We start from the raw sequence: 17123 nt of genomic DNA, 5'->3' as shown, positions 1-17123 counted from the left end.
GTGACTCTGTGTTTAGCAAAACTTTTGTGCATATTTTGAAGTTCTTTGCTGACAAAGGAATGCAGGGTTCCCCGAACGTCATTTGTATCCAATGTGTTATTTCAGACAGTTTTATCTTGGCAACAAGAAAACTATTTTCCCAGTGGTATGTTGCCTTCTGACTTTCATTTTTCAGGAAGCTCCAAAAGAGCCTTTTTAAACATTCATTACCCGAGACTTTCATCCCCGTATGGGTTTGACTGCATGATATTTACACATGCTGGAGACAGTCTGGGATCTTGCCTTTATGTTTGGAAATTAGTTTTTAAATTACTAGTTAAATATAAACAATTTAGAATATCATTACTAGTTATATTATATACTTAGGGCAAAGTTAAGGTCAAGAAAAATGGATGTAAAGCCATCGCGAGATGGCTCAGTGGGTAAAGATGCTTCCTGCCAAGCCTAGGACTGAGTCTGACCTCCCAGGACTCATAAGAAGGAGGGAGGAAAGTAATTCCTGCAAGTTGTCCTCTGACTTCCCCATGTGAGATGCAGTGTCCTCTTAGTTATAATGATTTTTTCTCCTCTCTCTCTCTCTCTTTCTCTCTCTCTCTCTCTCTCTCTCTCTCTCTGTGTCTGTCTGTCTGTCTCTCTCTGTGTCTGTCTGTCTGTCTCTCTCTCCTCTCTCTCTGTCTGTCTCTCTCTCTCTCTCTCCTCTCTCTGTCTGTCTCTGTCTGTCTGTCTGTCTGTCTGTCTGTCTGTCTCTCTCTCTCTCTCTGAGACAGGGATTCTCTATGTAGGCTTGGCTGTGCTGGACTCAGAGATCCACCTGCCCCTGCCTCCCCGAGTGCTAGGATTACAGGCATGTGCTACCATACCCAGAATGACAGGTTTTTGTTTGTTTGCTTGCTTGTTTTAGTTTATTTCTCTCTCTCTCTCTCTCTCTCTCTCTCTCTCTCTCTCTCTCTCTCTCTTTCTCTTTGTGATACATGTTAATCCAGTGTCTTACAATTTGTTTCAATTCATCCTTTTTAAATGTCATGTTTTTAAAAGTTGCTAATAAGAAAAAAGCTACACACAGATACACTAAATAAAAATTTTAAGTAAAAGAAAAATAACAGCGGAAATGTGTTCTTAACATAATTACAGAAGATATCTTTAAGATGTCAGGAAATGAGCCATCTGTGACATTCTGTTAGCCAGGAAAAGTAACAGTAGCTACTGTAACAACTGACCTCCAATGTCTGGCTAACCTCAAGAAGATCTATGCCTACTCATATCACAGCACAATGCATGCTGTGAAGAGACTCTGCAGCAAGCGCAACACTGCAGTGCCAAGGTCTTCAAACACGTGGCTTCAAGGTTGAATTAGCTTCACCCTGTTGGCAGATAGAAGGATATTTTCTATATATTTTTCCTATATTTTTTAATGTATATGTGTATATATGTACTTTTTAAAAAGTAAGATTTCATTGTTTCATATTTTAAGATCTTTTACTTAATATTCATACATGTATAATAATATGCTTGGGTCAAATCTGTTCCCCTATTCTCCCTTTGAGTCCCCTCCCCCTTTAACTTCCTGTTCTCTCACGCTTCCCTCATTCTTACAGTGTCCTCTTCCTGTTGACTGTATGTGCACATGTGTGGGACCATCTGCCGGAACTTGGGCAGCCTCTCAGGGCCCATCTTGGACAGGCTGCTCTCCTAGCAGCCATAGCTCCTCAGACAGGGGTGGGACTTCATGCTGGCATTTTTGCTAGCTTGTTCTTGTGCAAATCTTGAGCATGCAGTCCTAGTTACTCTGAGTTCATGTCAGTAACTGTTGTGCTGTCACACGTGGCAAACACTGTTTGCTACTGACATCGACTTCCTCTGGCTCTTACAATCTTTTCAACTTCTCTTCTATGATGCTCCCTGAACTTGGGTGAAGGCCTGTGGTACAGATGCCCACAGTCTCCCACTCTGCATGTTGACCTGTTCTGAGTTTCTATGGTATCATCTACTGTAAACAGAAGTTTCTCTGACGAGGGCTGGTGTGTGTATGTGTGTGTGTGTGTGTGTGTGTGTGTGTGTGTGTGTGTGTGTAAAGTTATAGGTGTAATGATAAAAACTAAGGGGCAGTTTGCTACTTTGTCCATTTAGCAGAGTAACAGTGCTATGTTCTTTTTTAGGGCCTACAACCTAGTCAACCACTAGTTTGGGACCTTATTAATGGTACCTTGCATGGGTTCCATCTTACACAGTGGGCTTTCAAACCAGTCAGAAAGTGGTTGGTTACTCTCAAAACATTCATGACACTATTTTACCAGTGGACATATTTTAGCAGGCCAGCCATCTTTGTAGACCACTGGGTGCACAGATGGGTGAGACTGTTGACTTTACTTTTATTCCAGTCGTGTGCATAGAACCTTCCATGGACAGTAGTAGTGCATAGAAAGCTATGCACATTAGGAATGAAACTTCTGGGTCAGAGCTAGCTTAGTTTCTCCATGTCCCATGACCCAGGTGTGAGGTGTCTGCAGAAACAGGGGCTTAACATCCAGTTTTGGGGGCTAATTAAGAGTAATGGCAATAGCCTGTAATTCTTGGGGAGATCTCTCTATGGGACCCCAACAACTCAAAAAGACGTAACCCATACCTGACAATGGGGGTTTTACTTGATAGCTTATGGTGTTTTGGGGGAGGTATTGTCCTCATCCTTTATGGAGCATACGTTTCTTAAGTGTTCAGTGGCATTTATATGTCATTGGTAAGAATGAATCACATGGCTGAGCCTATATATCCAAAAAGTGGAGAAAAGACAAGTTTTTATCTTGGAAGTGAAAATGGGTTTGGTGAGCATCTAGCAGGCCATGTCTCTTGTAGAGCAAGGTGTTACTAGAGCCATTAGGGACAGAGCCTGGGCAGTTCTAACAACATAGGCTCAGAAGCCAGTGTTGGGTAGGTCAAGTAAACAGACAAGAAACACTGAAAAGCAGATAAAGGAGATTTATTCACTGTGAGCACCCGAGAAATATTAATAAAGAGGTCCAGTGACCATCTTTAGGACTCAGGACCATCTTTAGGAGTCCATATTCAGGACCCAGACATGAGGTTTAGGTTTAAACAAAAGGCAGAGGGTATGCATCACTAAACAGTCCTGGTCAGAGTGTGGTCTCCTCCCCCACCATCACTGTCTCAGTTCCAGTTTGAACTTGTGAACTTGTGAAATCTCTTCCCAGTGAAAAGTTCCTCGCCTGGCTGGCACTAAGCTTTACCCTTCTCCTTTTCCTAGTAAGATTCCTGGGGAAAACACTTAGCCAAAGGGAAGGGTACATGTATCTCTTTAGAATTCCACTCCTTCCAGGACACTTACTTGGAGAGGGGGGCACAACCAGGGACAACCAGTCTATAACCAGTGTCAACACTTCTGACTTCACTACTCTGTTTTCTGCCAGACTTGATACGGGCTTGCTTTTCCTGGAACAGACGACCACTGCGCGTGTTTCCATACCTTTGCACGTGGTTTGCCTGAGTAGTTCTTCTTAACACTCCTTCTTTCCAGCCTCTTCTTCCTCCAAATCTAGCAAACTTTTCCTCATCTGTTTAGACCCAAGCTATTGCTTACTTCCTCTGTGAACTTCTCTCCAATGATACATAGCACAGAACTAGACCCTCACCGAACTGTTGAGCCTTGTACATTGTATGTACCTCTAGCTGTTGAACACATTAGCTTATGTCAGACCTATCAAAGCACCAACATATTTCCAGAAGAATTGAATATATATATGAAGGGAGGACAGACTTGGCTTCTCAAAGGCATAGAGTAAATCCTGTGTGTCTTACAATCTTCCGTGTCTTCCTGGCCTGGTTAAAACACTCAGAAGTAGAGGAGAGAAAGAATGCTTCTCCCCTTCTGCCACCTCCCAGTTACATCTGGTGTCTCTTTTGCACGATCTTACGTACTTTGTATCATGGTTTAAGTAACAACAGACAGTTGGCTATCTTAGCCATGTCTCAGGGATTGCTACAAGCAGCATTAGCTATGTGCACTTTGTTACACAATTGATTTCTGTAACTTTCTCATCTTCCGAAACTGAAAGTCTATGAGCACAAATAACACTTTCCTCAGTCCAGCCCCTATCCCTAAGAGCTTGGCTACTTTAGGTAACTCTTTTTTTTTTTTTTTACTTTAGGTAACTCTTAAGTGGAGTGAAATAATATTCACTCTTTCACATGACTCATTTCACTCAGCACAGTGTACTTAAGGATCACACATGGTATAAGATATGACCAGTTTGCTTTCATATACAATAGCCAATTCATAATTCATTAACCATCTATGGTCTCAGCTATGCTGGAAATTTGATATAGGAAGATTGTGACAGCCCTAGGGTTCTAGACCAGCCTGAGCAATATAGTGAGAAACCATCTCCAAAGAAGTTTAAGAGGCCATCATATTTATGCACCAATTTTCTTTACCTATTTATCCACTATGGTGCCTTTGTGTTTGACTGGTGGGTCACTGGACTGGAATGGTGAGAAAGCATATTTTCTGTTGACCCAAGAGGAAATGTGATATTGTATATTTGAGTCTTTTGAGATGGCTATTTCTAGAAAATAAAGAAATTGTACTTGGGTACAAAGGGAAACTAATTAATTAATTAAAGACAAGGTCTCACTATGTAACTCTGGCTGTTCTGCAGCTCAACTATGTAGACTGGGTTGGTTTTGTTTTGACCAGTGACCTTCTGAGCAGAGCGCTATATGACTCTAATTACAGCTATTTCGGAGGCTGAGGAGGAAAGACAAAAAGTTAGACACAAGCCTGGGTGACAGAGGCAGAACCATCTCAAAGGGCTAAATAAATAAATTACATAGAGAATGTCTCCTGCCTTGCTCTGCCCATCGACAACAAGCTAGTACACTATTTCAGCTGAGCATACCAGTTCCTAATAAAAAAGCTGTGACCATCCCCAAGGCTTCTTGTCTATCTTAGTCTTTCCTAGGACCTTCCAAACACCTCCTGTCTCTCAAAACAGGTCCTCTGAGAAAAGAAAAAGCCCAATTCCAAATCAGAGCAAATAGCTAAAAGGATAAACAACAACTCTTTTTAACAGTGTGTGAAGTGCTTGTGAGAATCACACTGTTTATTGAGGCGCCCCAGAGTAACCCCTGGCTTAGCAGTCTGTCATGGTGTTTTATACTGGAGGTAGTCTGAGGCCCTTTAGGGGTATCCACAAGCTTTACTGCGCGTCATCAAGAAAGAATCTAAAATATCCTTACATTAGCATGATCCTTGTTTTTCAGTGAGCCATTATTAAATAATGTAACTGGAATGTGTACTGAAAGAAATCCAAGTAAACTGCTAGAAGTTTTTTTTTTTAAATCACATTAAGAATCCCAACACTTCAAATTCCACAATTTTGGTTAAAAGTGAGCCAAATATAGTTTGCAATAGTAAATGACCTTTCCAAAGCGACATCCGCAAATTAATTGGTGCGTGAACAAAGAACCTTTTCTGCAGCTGCATGAATGCTGCCTTTATTATTTTTTTTCTTCACAAGTACGATTTTACAAAACAGCTGTAGCGCATGTTGACAATTGACAGAACGATAACACTTTCGGTGAAGGCCAGCGTGGGCAGAGACCGCGGGATCAGCAGGGGCCTGCTCTCTAGCTGGGCTCTCCTCTGGTCCCCGGCGGGGGGCCAGGCCACCCCTCCCCCCGCTCCCGGCTCGGGTTTCAGCCTTCCGAGTTGAGCAAACTTGCTGCAGGCGGATTGGCGGCGCGCAGCTCCCGGGCTCCGGCGACGTCCCTGTGCCCACCGCTCCTTTGTGTCCCGCGGCCGCCGCCCGCGCTCCGGGGAACCTCAGAGGACAGCCCGCTCCCCTGCGCGCGGGACTCCCGGGGCCACACGTGCGGAGCCGGGTCACTGCCGGGCGGAGGCGGAGACGGGGCGGAGGCGCGGCGGCCAGGGGCGGCGACCGGGGATCCGCAGCGCTGCCCGCGCCCCGCCGGCCGCTCGCTCGCTCCGGGCCCGCTCCGCTCTGCGTCGGCAGCGCCGCGGTGCAGGCGCGCGAGGGCCGCGGCCGGGGATGAGCTGACTGCGGCGAGAACGTCGCCCCAGAGCCCCCCGCGAGGCCGCCCGCCGCCGTCTCCCCGCCGACTTGCCAGCCGCGATCATGTATGTACGCGTCGCCGTCCTGCCACGGTCCGGGTCCGGGAAGTGCCACGCGCCCCGGCTGCACCCACCCGCTCACCGCGCCCCTCTCGGCCCCGCAGGTCTATCCACATCGTGGCGCTGGGGAATGAGGGCGACACGTTCCACCAGGACAACCGGCCGTCGGGGCTCATCCGCACCTACCTAGGGAGAAGCCCGCTGGTGTCAGGGGACGAGAGTAGCTTGTTGCTGAACGCGGCCAGCACGGTCGCGCGCCCGGTGTTCACCGAGTACCAGGCCAGTGCGTTCGGGAACGTCAAGCTGGTGGTGCACGACTGTCCCGTCTGGGTAAGGGGCAGCGGCTGCGCGGTGCCCAGGCCAAAGGAGCCTGGTTTTTTGGACCCCTCCCCCTCGTTTCCGATTTTCATGGCTGCCTGGCGAGAGGTTTTTGCTTTTTTTTTTTTTTTTTTTTTTACATTTTTGGCAAGTCTCGTCCTTTGTTTCAATTTGGAGGTGGTGGGCCAGCCCAGTCAGGTCCGAAGGTAAAAAGCCCCTGGGCGATATAGAGCAGTTACTGTGCTTCAAGCCTGTGGCATTGTCCATCCGTGGACAGTTGAATGTGCCAACCCCAGGGGACTGGGTCACGAAGTTCCGCTGGCCAAGAGACATGTTTTCATGTCCACCCTGTGGAGGATAAGGAGATGTGGTCTATAAATACCGCCCTTTGCAGCTCAGCACAGGCAAAATACTCTTCACTGGGACGGGTCAGAAATAGTATGGAATAAGGGAGAAAGGATGGGGTTTGAGAACTAATTTTAAATGGCTTGTTTGTAGACTATTAAGCTCTGGAAAAAATAGTTTTTAATAATGCAAATACACATGTATTAGCCTTTTTTTTTTTAGTGATTAAGAAGTCAGAAATACCACCAACATACTGAGAACTTTTTAAAAGTCTTCATGTTTATGATAGTTGAGTGAAAGAAATCTTAGGCTGATTCTCCAGTGTCTGATGAAAGGACAAAGAAGTCAGCTCTGTGACTTAGAAATATCTTCACAACACAGTAGCATTATATTTCGGTGTTGTCATTGCTCTTTAAACATAATGATCCTTGATACTGTGGTTATATATGTTTCAACTAAAGAGTATTATACATCTACACTTTTGGGTCTTAAAAAGGGTACAAATGATGTGAGATTCTTACATGAAAAAGACAGCCTTTAAAAACCTGAATCAGACCTATGGGGGAGCTAGCATACCTTTGAACAGAAATGTGTAGAATATATTGAGAACGTTTTCTGAAGCAGGTTTTTTTCCTATTATGGAAAGAAAACACTCTGGAACTGGAAACTCATATTGTGCTGAAATACATTTGAAATAGACTTTTCAATGAGAAGGTTGCCACTTAGCCTTCAGGGATGATGGGGAGGTGATGGTAGTGTCAAAAGAAGCCAGGAGGAAGGACTTAGGGGCTGATGCCTGTGCAAATACGTTTACTCCGGGCCTTCTGATGATGAAAGGTACAGCCTAAAAGGATTGCTTGTTCAGTATACTGTTGAACAAATGTGTAGTGGCTTGATGGAATAGATGTGGAAGGAATAAAATAAAGTGGATTAGGATGTTGGGAATGCCTTTCCTGGTTTTACCTTGGGCTATTAACCCTTTCCTGCCTGTGTGTTAATTTAGCAAAGAGCCATCCATTTTATTAAAAAAAAAAGATAAAATACGTAAAACAGTTATCTTCAAAATGAATGAAATAAGCTTGACTCTTGTCAAGCGCTGGCCATTATGGCTATGAAGGGAATTCTCCTTTTGTGTGTGTGCTTGCAGTCTGCAGCACAAAGTTTGTCACCAGGTACAATTTCTCAGATGAGGACGAGTCTTCAGACACAGTGAACTACATATGTAGAGGTATTTGCTCTAAGCTGCTGGTGTTTCCTCTTGAATGTAAGTAAATTCAGCCAGAAATACGAAGGATTGTTATACCTATCAGCTGGTGTTGGTGTAGGCGTTGAATCAGGGTATCCAACACAGTACTTTTTGACAAGAAAAGGAAGTAATTTCAGACCTCCACATCACATCGCTACTGTATATGGTTTTTTGGTGAACCTTTCCACCTTTTCTCAGGCTTGTCTTCTCTCTCTCTATCCTGGAGCTGTGCTGAAGGGTAAAGTCCCAAGTGTGGAGGCTGTAGGTGCCCCCAAAAGTGACAGCTGCTGTAATGCCAGCATATTACGGCTTTAGTGTAGTCATACGGGTCTAAGCATGGGACGGTCTCTCACATCAGTCAAGCTTTATACCAATGCAGGACCTACCATACACACTGATCAAAGAGGAAGAAGTTCTTGTTTCCTTGTAGAACTCAGAATCTTTTTTTTTTCTTTTAAAGATGGCTTTGATTCTCCACTGTGGCTCCAAGTTTGTTGTTGCGTAACCAGTGAATCCTCGGAACTGATTTACAGGGGATGCGTGGGGGTGGGACAAATGGATTTCCTTTGTATTTCTAGAAACCAGTGGAGCATTTTTTTCCCCCTCTGGGACATGGCTTTAAAAGAAAGGTGCTTTCTGCTGCCTTGGAGTGGGAAGGAGCTACGAGGGCTTCCTGTCCTGACTTACTTCCTGTAGCTCGCTTGCCCCACACTCACTGCCTGTGGTCTCTGTATGTGCTTGATGATTTTTAAGTAAATCTGCTCCAGATTCAGTAGATGGACTTCATAGCTTAGGTTCTCCTGCCTGTTTTGCAGCCATATTATTATTTAGTTTCATATTTCTAGATTTTTATTTTCCTTTCTGTGAGGAATATGTTCTAAAGCAATGACGTTAGCTGGGCATCCTGGCTTATGTCTATACTCCCAGTACTTGGGAGGCAGAGGAGGGAGGGTTATGAGTTTGGGCCAGCCTGGGCTATATGAGACTGTCTCAAAAAAACCTGGGAATGATTGAATAAATTTTTAAAAATTAAGAAACCATGAGGTGATATATATATATATATATGTGTGTGTGTGTATATATATATATATTTTTTTTAAACAGGGGTTGAAGCTCTGGATTGTAGTACAAATAAGTTTATAGTCATTTTATCTTCAATACCACAGAGTAAATTAATAATACTCAAACACCTTTACCCCCATGTTTTCCCTCAAATGTCTCTTCCTTCCGTATAATTCTTGAGTAATTCTGGGATTCCAAACCGTTGGAATGTGAAAAGATGATTTCTAACTTGTTGTCAGGGCATTAAGTGGCTGCTTGGTACTGGTCCAGTTTACAGTTAGTTTTGAATCCCAGTCTCTGATTCTTTTTCTTTGTTGTTACCGTTACCCTTCAGCTGCCGTACTCGGTGGCACTTGCATATTCTGAATCTGAACATTTACAAAGACAGTTGGGACCGTTGGTCTCTTTGTGAGTTGGGACTTGGGAATTAGGTGTCCTCACTTCTCCCTCACCCTTATACGCTGTTAACGTATCCTAAACCATATTCAGCCCTTCACATTTGGCGCTGACAGATCTCTTTGCCTTTCTATTTCTGTTCTTTTTAACTCCTTTCAAATATGCTGTGTCACATATCAAAGTGTAAACTTTCATAGCCCAACAGTTTACTCACTTCTTCCAACAATGGCTCACCTCCTAAAGAGTTCCACCAAATGGGACCAAGCATTCAGAGTCTGTGGGGGCCATTCTCAATCAAACCACCATGCTATTTAAAATGCGTTTTCCCAACTTCTCAAAACCAACACACACTAAACATTTAGACAAATAGGTTACGACTATAAGTCATCTGACAGTTCGGGGGAGGGGGTTGATTTGAAGATATGCAAACTAAACGTTTGACTTTGCATTTTTGTTTAGGACATTTTTGACAGTGACTGGTATACCTCCCGAAACCTAATTGGGGGTGCCGACATCATTGTGATCAAATACAGTGTAAATGACAAGTTTTCATTCCACGAAGTAAAGGATAATTATATTCCAGTGATTAAGAGAGCATCAAACTCAGTTCCAGTAATCATCGCTGCTGTTGGTACCAGACAAAATGGTAAGTACACAACTTCCTTCTGCATAATGAGCGGGCAGGTGCCATGCTCACGGAGCTGAGATTAGTAGTAATTAATGGTTAATACAGTTTTATTCTGAAAGCCAAAAATGACTGTGGGTTCAGGTGCCAGCTGTCATTTCATTGTTCTGTAGTCAGACATCAGATGAGAGGTTAACAAACTTCCCTTGTGTTTCAGTACAAATCTTCCTTTAAGTTGCTCTTCTTCTGTACGTCGGTAATTGTGTTATCTGACATATGAAATGCATCACTAGGCTGGCTTTGAACCCTAGCAGTCACGCTTGGAGTATCTTAAGGTCCATTTAACTGGCAAGAATAGATTACCAATGAAGAGATGTGGGCAAATGAGCAGGACAGATAACTGGGAGTGAGCCAAACACAACAGTCCCTGAGGAAAGGACTGTTTATTGCCTCATGCTTGGTAGGTTCCATGGCTCTGGCTGTCCCAGTCTTTGCTGTTATGCATATGACAATCCAATATCTCAGGGACAAGTCAAAACTCAGTTTGATTTAGTAGTATTTGGTAAGTTTCTTTCTTCTTTCTTTTCTGTTTTCTTCCTTTCTCTTCTTTCTTTTTTTTTTTTTTTTTTTTTTTTTTTTTTTTTTTTTTTTTTGAGACAGGGTTTCTCTGTGTAGCCTTGGCTGTCCTGGACTTGGCTTTGTAGACCAGGCTGGCCTCGAACTCACAGCGATCCGTCTGCCTCTGCTTCCCGAGTTGTGGGATTAAAGGTGTGCACCACCACCGCCCAGCTCATATTTTGTAAGTTTACTCAGTGGTATTTCCTTAGAAAAGCTGCCTTTAAATTTTAATTTTAATTCTGTTTTTAAGAACCTTTTTTTTTTTAAATTACGGTATAGAAAAGTATCTTAGTTATGTTTCTATAGCTGTGATAAAACATCATGACCAAAAGCAACTTGGGGACCGTTGCACTTCCAGGCCAGTCCGTCGCAGAGGGAAGTCAGGACAGGAACTCTTGCAGGCAGGAACTTGGAGGTGGGAATGGAAGCAGAAGCCAGGGAGGGGTGCTGCTTACTAACTTGCTCTTCATAGCTTGCTCAGTCTGCTTTCTTATAGAACCAGGACCACCAGCCCAGGGATGGCGCCACCCCTGGGCTCTCCCACAACAGTTAATCAACCAAGAAGTTGTACCACAGGCTTGCCCGCAGACCAATCTGGCCGGACATTTTCTCAACTGAGGTTTCCTCTTCCAAAACGACTCTGGCTGCTATCAAGTTGACATAAAAACTAACCAGCATAGTAAGGAACATATAATTTGCTAACCCAAGAGTACAGCTTAATGTGTTTTACTTAGGCATTCATCCATGTCACAGATAAGGTTTAGGAATATTTACAGTGCTTCAGAAGACTTCCTTAGGTTGCGCCACCAGGTAATTGCACGCTCCTTAGAGGAAGCTGTTGCTCTGGCTTCTGATAGTCTCACCTGTCCTCCAACAGCTTTGCACTGTAGAGTGTGCATCTATCCCTTGTTCGTTTAATTGCTGTATATTATGCCGTTGTATAAATGTGCCATAAGCTATGTCTCTACTGTCCTTTTGACACTTGGATTGTTCCTTGGAGTGGACTGTTGGACCAGAGGGCAGGTGTATGTTTTGGACTATTACACAGAAAACAAGCTTGACCTGCCTTTGACCTCACAGTCTCAGGACTTCCCTATCTTTTTTTCTTTCCTGCTTCTGCTTCTTCAAAGAGTTCTCCTTAGTGTCGGCTTCAGTGCTCAGCCCAGCCTCCCCGAGCTTCGCCTTCGGCTGTTGCATTGACTGAAGTGAGCGCTCTAGGCGGCCGCGTCAAATTTGTTGCACTTTAGTAACAGTTCTCTCTTTGAAATCATTCAGACACTTTCCCTTCCTCTATGGCTACTGTTTCCTGCTTCTTCTAACCTCTGCCTTCCCTGGTCCCCTCCCTATCCACAGTGTGCACCAGCAACACAGAGAGGAGTTATTTAGTCCTCTGTCTACCTAGATCGTGAACTTGAACACTGTGCCCCTGGCTTTCTTTGTAAACATTTACAGTGGTATTTTCACTCTGCTGCTTTGACTGTGGTCTGTGCTCCCACCTGTGTCCTGATGAGATCCATCCGTTCCTTTTGCTCGCCCAAAATAGACCCTGCTGGACCCACCTTTCTCTCACATTGCCCGTGTCCAGGAAGTTAAGACACTTGTTTGGTTTTACCCCGAGGCAATCTCAAACTCGCTGCACTGCTGTCATCCCTGTTGGCTTTCAGTTCTTTGTCATTTAATCTTTTTTAAAGTTTTGTTGTTGTTGTTGTTGTTTTTTATCTGTGTGTCTGCATGAGGTTATACCTACCCTGATGATGCAGTCTTCTCATAGGCCAGAAGTAGATGTTAGATTCTCTTACACTGGAGTTACTCATGGTTGTGAGCTGCCCATTGTGCCCTCTGCAGAAGAAATAAGTGCTCTTAGGTGCCAAGCCATTTCTCCACGCCCTTATTTAATCTTTCACAGTAGTCTTTTTTGGTTTTCTAAAAGGGGAAGCTGCAGATATTTAGAGGTCCTCAAATTTACACAGTTTTTACACCCAGAAATCCAGGCACATACAAATATAAAAATAAATATTTATTTATAATGCACAAAGAAAAGACAACACATTTCAAATTTGAAAAAACTGCCAAATGCCACAAATGTCTAAAAAAATGCTTCTATTTGACAGATTACTACTTTTTTTAAAATTTTTGTCTTTTGTCTTTTGGGTTGTAAAGTCTTTGATGATATCTTCATATGAATTAGTTTGTGATATTTCCTGTAGACAGAGTGATAATTAGTTTTTCGTCTAATTTCTTCACACTGCACATCTTTCTGGCCCCATGCTGTGTTCACATTCCAGTTCAGCATTGTAGTTTCTGATGTCGAGTCGACGCTGTGGCCAGAATATCTCTGAAAGTCAGTTACCACACACGTACGTGCTCTAGGAGCTGCTGTAGACCACAAGTGACAGCTTTCTGAACCTAAAGTGAGTTTACTTAGTAGCATCTGGAAAGCGCTGGTGGCTCCTTCCGAGTGGCCTCATTCAGAAAAAGCCTGTCAGTGGGAAGAGTGGAAGGTATTAATCAAATACGTATTTTCTTTTGCTAATTTTAGAGCAGCACGTAACTCTGTGGAGAGTACAGTGTTGAGTTCTCTCCCAGGGACTTGCAGAGAAACTACAGAAGGCCTCGAAGCTGAAGCTTCATGGTAGAATGGCCTCTGGCCTCTTCCTTTTGCTTTCCCTCTTTCTGTAATCAACTCAGAAAAACCATGTCAGACTACAAGTCAGATCAGCACGGCCAGAGTTTAGAATCTTTGAGGAACTTCCTTGTTCACTTTTATTCTTCCAAACCTCAAACCTAAAATGCTGGCAAGAAGAAAATATCGAATCGCAGAATTTATAGCACACACACACACACTGGGCTTGGAGAGATGGCTCAGTGGTTAAGAGCGTGCCATCTGCTCTTCCAGAGGTCCTGAGTTCAATTCCCAGCAACCACGTGGTGGCTCACAACCATCTATAATGAGATCTGGTGCCCTCTTCTGGCCAGCAGGCACACGTGCAGGCAGAACACTGTATAAAATAAATAAATAAATAAATAAATAAATAAATAAATAAATAAATCTTTAAAAAACACACACACACACACACACACCTTTAGGATCTGACCCTCAATTCTTTAAGGATCGTTATGATTTATGAGGACTGGTTTTTCAAGTTCAATACTTTGTTATCTACTACTCTGCAGTATTTGATCCGTATCTGAGAGGGTGTCTTTCCAGACCTGCTGCAGGCAGTTTTCAGATCTTTCTTCCTGCTCCCGCAGTTCAGGTTCCTTTTAGGATGACGTTCAGAATTGGCCAGCTGGGTCCTCCTGGGGTGCGCACCACTGCAGGGGTCCTTGTGTCGTTTCAGGGAATCTGGAGACGCTGCCTTTAGTGCTGTCCTCAGTTTGTGTTGTGAACTCCTTATCTGAGATACAAAATCCTTCATGATCTGGATTCTGACGATTCCTTGAACATCGTGGGGGCACACTTTCCATTTTCTGTCACAGTCACACTGGACTCCTTAAAGAACCTGATGCGTTTCCTTGGTCTCTGAGCGTCTCTTACCTCCCAGCTTTAGCTCCCTGCACCCAAGACATTTTTGTCCTCTTTGTGGGCCTTCAGTTAGCTAGTGCTGCTAATCCCGACACTCTCTCCGGACACTCTTAACTTTCTTATTTTCTGTTGATGAACCCTGTTTCCCTCGGCTTCACTACCCTTTCTTTTTCGTAGCAGCTCACCCTGTAGCCCAGGCTGGTCTTGAACTCATGTTCCCCTTGCCTCTACCTCCCAGGCATTTAGATTACAGTATCCCTGTCTGTTGTTTTTTTCTTGCCCTCCTCTCTCTGGCTTGTACATAAGTTTTTCTGCCACTTTACTTGATTAAAATTCTAATTTCACCATTTTTTTGTATCTAAAAATCTCTATGTAGTTCATTCATAATTTCTTGTTCCTGACTTAAAGATACTTTTAGATACTTAGAGATACATTTGTTTAAAAATAATTGATTACAGTTAATTATTCTCTTTGGTTGAATGTCAAGTGGGCTTGGTTTAGGCATTGTAAGTCTGTTTGGTGAGGTTTTGTTTCAAGATATAGCTGTTTCTCAAATGGTAGGAAATGTTTTTCCTTTCTTTACTTTCGCACTCCATTTTCCCGGCTGGATTGATTCTGTTCTCTTGCTCTCCCCAGCTGCTGTCTGTGGCTAGGGTGGAGGTGAGAGTACACCCAGGGTCAGTGGGTCGGCCTCCTTCCTTCCACCAGCGAGCTTTGGCCAGCTGCCAGCCGTTCCTGCTTCCCACATATGTTCCTGCTTCCCACATATGAGCTGTGAGCACTCTGGACGTCGTTCCAGTGTGTGTGAGAGAGTCAGTGGACCTGGCTTCACACTCGGTTCTAGTCTGGTGCTGTCTGCTTTTGTTCTGCCCGGCATTCCTAGCGTCTGGGCTGATGTCATCACACACAACCTTAGTGTGGCATGTGCCATGTCCTCTCTCCCAACTTCTTCCCTCCCTCCCTCCTCTCCTTGGACAGCTTCCCTTTTATTTAGTTACTTGGGTGGTTGGGCAGGTAGGGGAGATGGCAACATGGGCTTACCTTGCCATCTTAAGACTTTAAAAGTGGACATGGGCGGGAGAGATGGCTCAGTGGTTAAGAGCACTGACTGTGCTTCCAGAGGTCCTGAGTTCAATTCCCAGCAACCACAAGGTGGCTCGCAGCCATCTATAATGTGATCTGATGCATACTATATACATAATAAATAAATCTTTTTTTTAAAAAGTGGACATGTGGGGCCGGAGTGATGGCTCCGCACCTGCTGCTCTTCCAGGGGACCTGAGTTTGATTCCTGGAACAGCTGCTTGGAACCCCAGGGAAATCAGCTCCTTTTCCAGCTTCCACAGGTACCCACACACATGTGGGGGACACACGTGTACACATAAATAGAAGTTATAGAAACAAATCATTTCTTTATTTTTTTTAGTGGAAATACGGTTGTTGTTGCTCTGGCCCACACCTCCGCCCACACTGTCGACTCTGACTGACGCTCCCTCGCGCAGCTCCCGCTGTCACCGGTTAGCAATGTCCTTCTTACCCTTGATTCACGCACAGTTCACGCCCTCTCCCTGGACCCTGTGGTAACTTTGTACACCTTTATGTTAGTGTTCTCTATGTTGCACACCTGCCTTGGTCAGTTGGTCCTCAGCTTTCCATCCCTGTGCTAATAAATGTTTTTGCCCAATGGGCGGGTCCATTGTTTTATAAAGACTCTCAAGTGAAGAAAGTAGTTTTCATTAACATCTTAACATGAACTGTGATTACGTGTTAGTTATAGAGCTGAATCTGGCTGCGACCTCACTGGCTTTATTGCTCCCCTCCCCCTCAGCCCCTCCAGTACAGTTCACTGAGCTGGGTTATTGTAATTCTCTTGGAGATCTTGGTAGACCTTATTCAGCAAAGCAAAGCTGTCTTCTCTCTCTCTCTCTCTCTCTCTCTCTCTCTCTCTCTCTCTCTGTGTGTGTGTTTCGCTGTCTCTCTCTGCCTCTCTCTGTCTCTCTGTCTCTCTGTCTCTCTCTCTGTCTTTCTGTCTCTCTCTGTCTCCCTCCCTCTCTCTCTGTCTCTCTCTCTCAGTCTCTGTCTGTCTGTCTCTCTCTCTGTCTCTCTCTCTCTCTCTCTCTCTCTCTCTCTCTCTCTCTCGTGTGTGTGTGTGTGTGTGTGTGTGTGTGTGTGTGTGTGTGTGTGTACATGCATTTGTCTATTTGAGACAGGGTCTTGCTGTGTGTTTGTAAGTATACATGCGTACCTTTGGCCTTGCTATGTAGCCCAGGCTTATCTTGAATTTGCTATCCTCATATTTCAACTTCTCAAAGGAGGTTGGGGCTGCAATTGTGTTTGACCCTATTACACTCTTTTTGTTTTGTTGGATTTTGTGTGTGTGTGTGTGTGTGTGTGTGTGTGTGTGTGTGTGTGTGTGACAGACTTGGCAATCTGGATGTCTTCATATTTGTGACAGACTTGGCAGTCTGGATGTCGTCATACTTAGCTCTGAATACATTTTTGGCTTTTTGGGTTTTGTTTTGTTTTGTTTTTTTTTTTTTTTTTTGAGGCAGTGTCTCGTGTTGTACAGACTGACCTTGAACTCATTGTATAAACAAGAATGACATTGAATTTATAGTCCGCTGCATCCACCTCAGCAGCCCTGGGATTGCAGGTGTGTGCCACACACCGTGGTTCATGCAGTGCTGCAGGATAAGCACACATCGGCAGCACAGTCTTTGGCTTTTAGTACACAGTGAAAATACCTTTGAAGGAGACATCTACACAATGTCCCTAGGATGAATTCAGTTTTAAGTTTCAGTAAACGGACATATTGTCTTTTAAGTTCCTTCTTTTTTTTCTT

At 44.0% G+C, this 17123-nt stretch overlaps 1 protein-coding gene across 1 annotated transcript in view; it reads left to right on the top strand.

The window, feature by feature from the left end:
- Positions 1-5396: 5396 nt before the first annotated feature.
- Positions 5397-17123, top strand: part of RHOBTB3 (Rho related BTB domain containing 3) — a 61312-nt gene continuing 49585 nt past the window's right edge. The window contains exons 1-3 of the mRNA XM_084801784.1: positions 5397-6151; positions 6250-6475; positions 9972-10158. Of these exons, the coding sequence (XP_084657910.1) occupies positions 6150-6151; positions 6250-6475; positions 9972-10158 (415 nt within the window). The 5' untranslated portion in view covers positions 5397-6149. The remainder of the gene's footprint in view (positions 6152-6249; positions 6476-9971; positions 10159-17123) is intronic.

This window comes from Acomys minous, assembly GCF_964271855.1.
Source record: "Acomys minous genome assembly, chromosome: 11".
NCBI classification, from domain to species: Eukaryota; Metazoa; Chordata; class Mammalia; order Rodentia; family Muridae; genus Acomys; species Acomys minous.
Note: the sequence above shows the minus strand (reverse complement) of the source record. Positions and strands in the feature narration are given on the sequence as shown.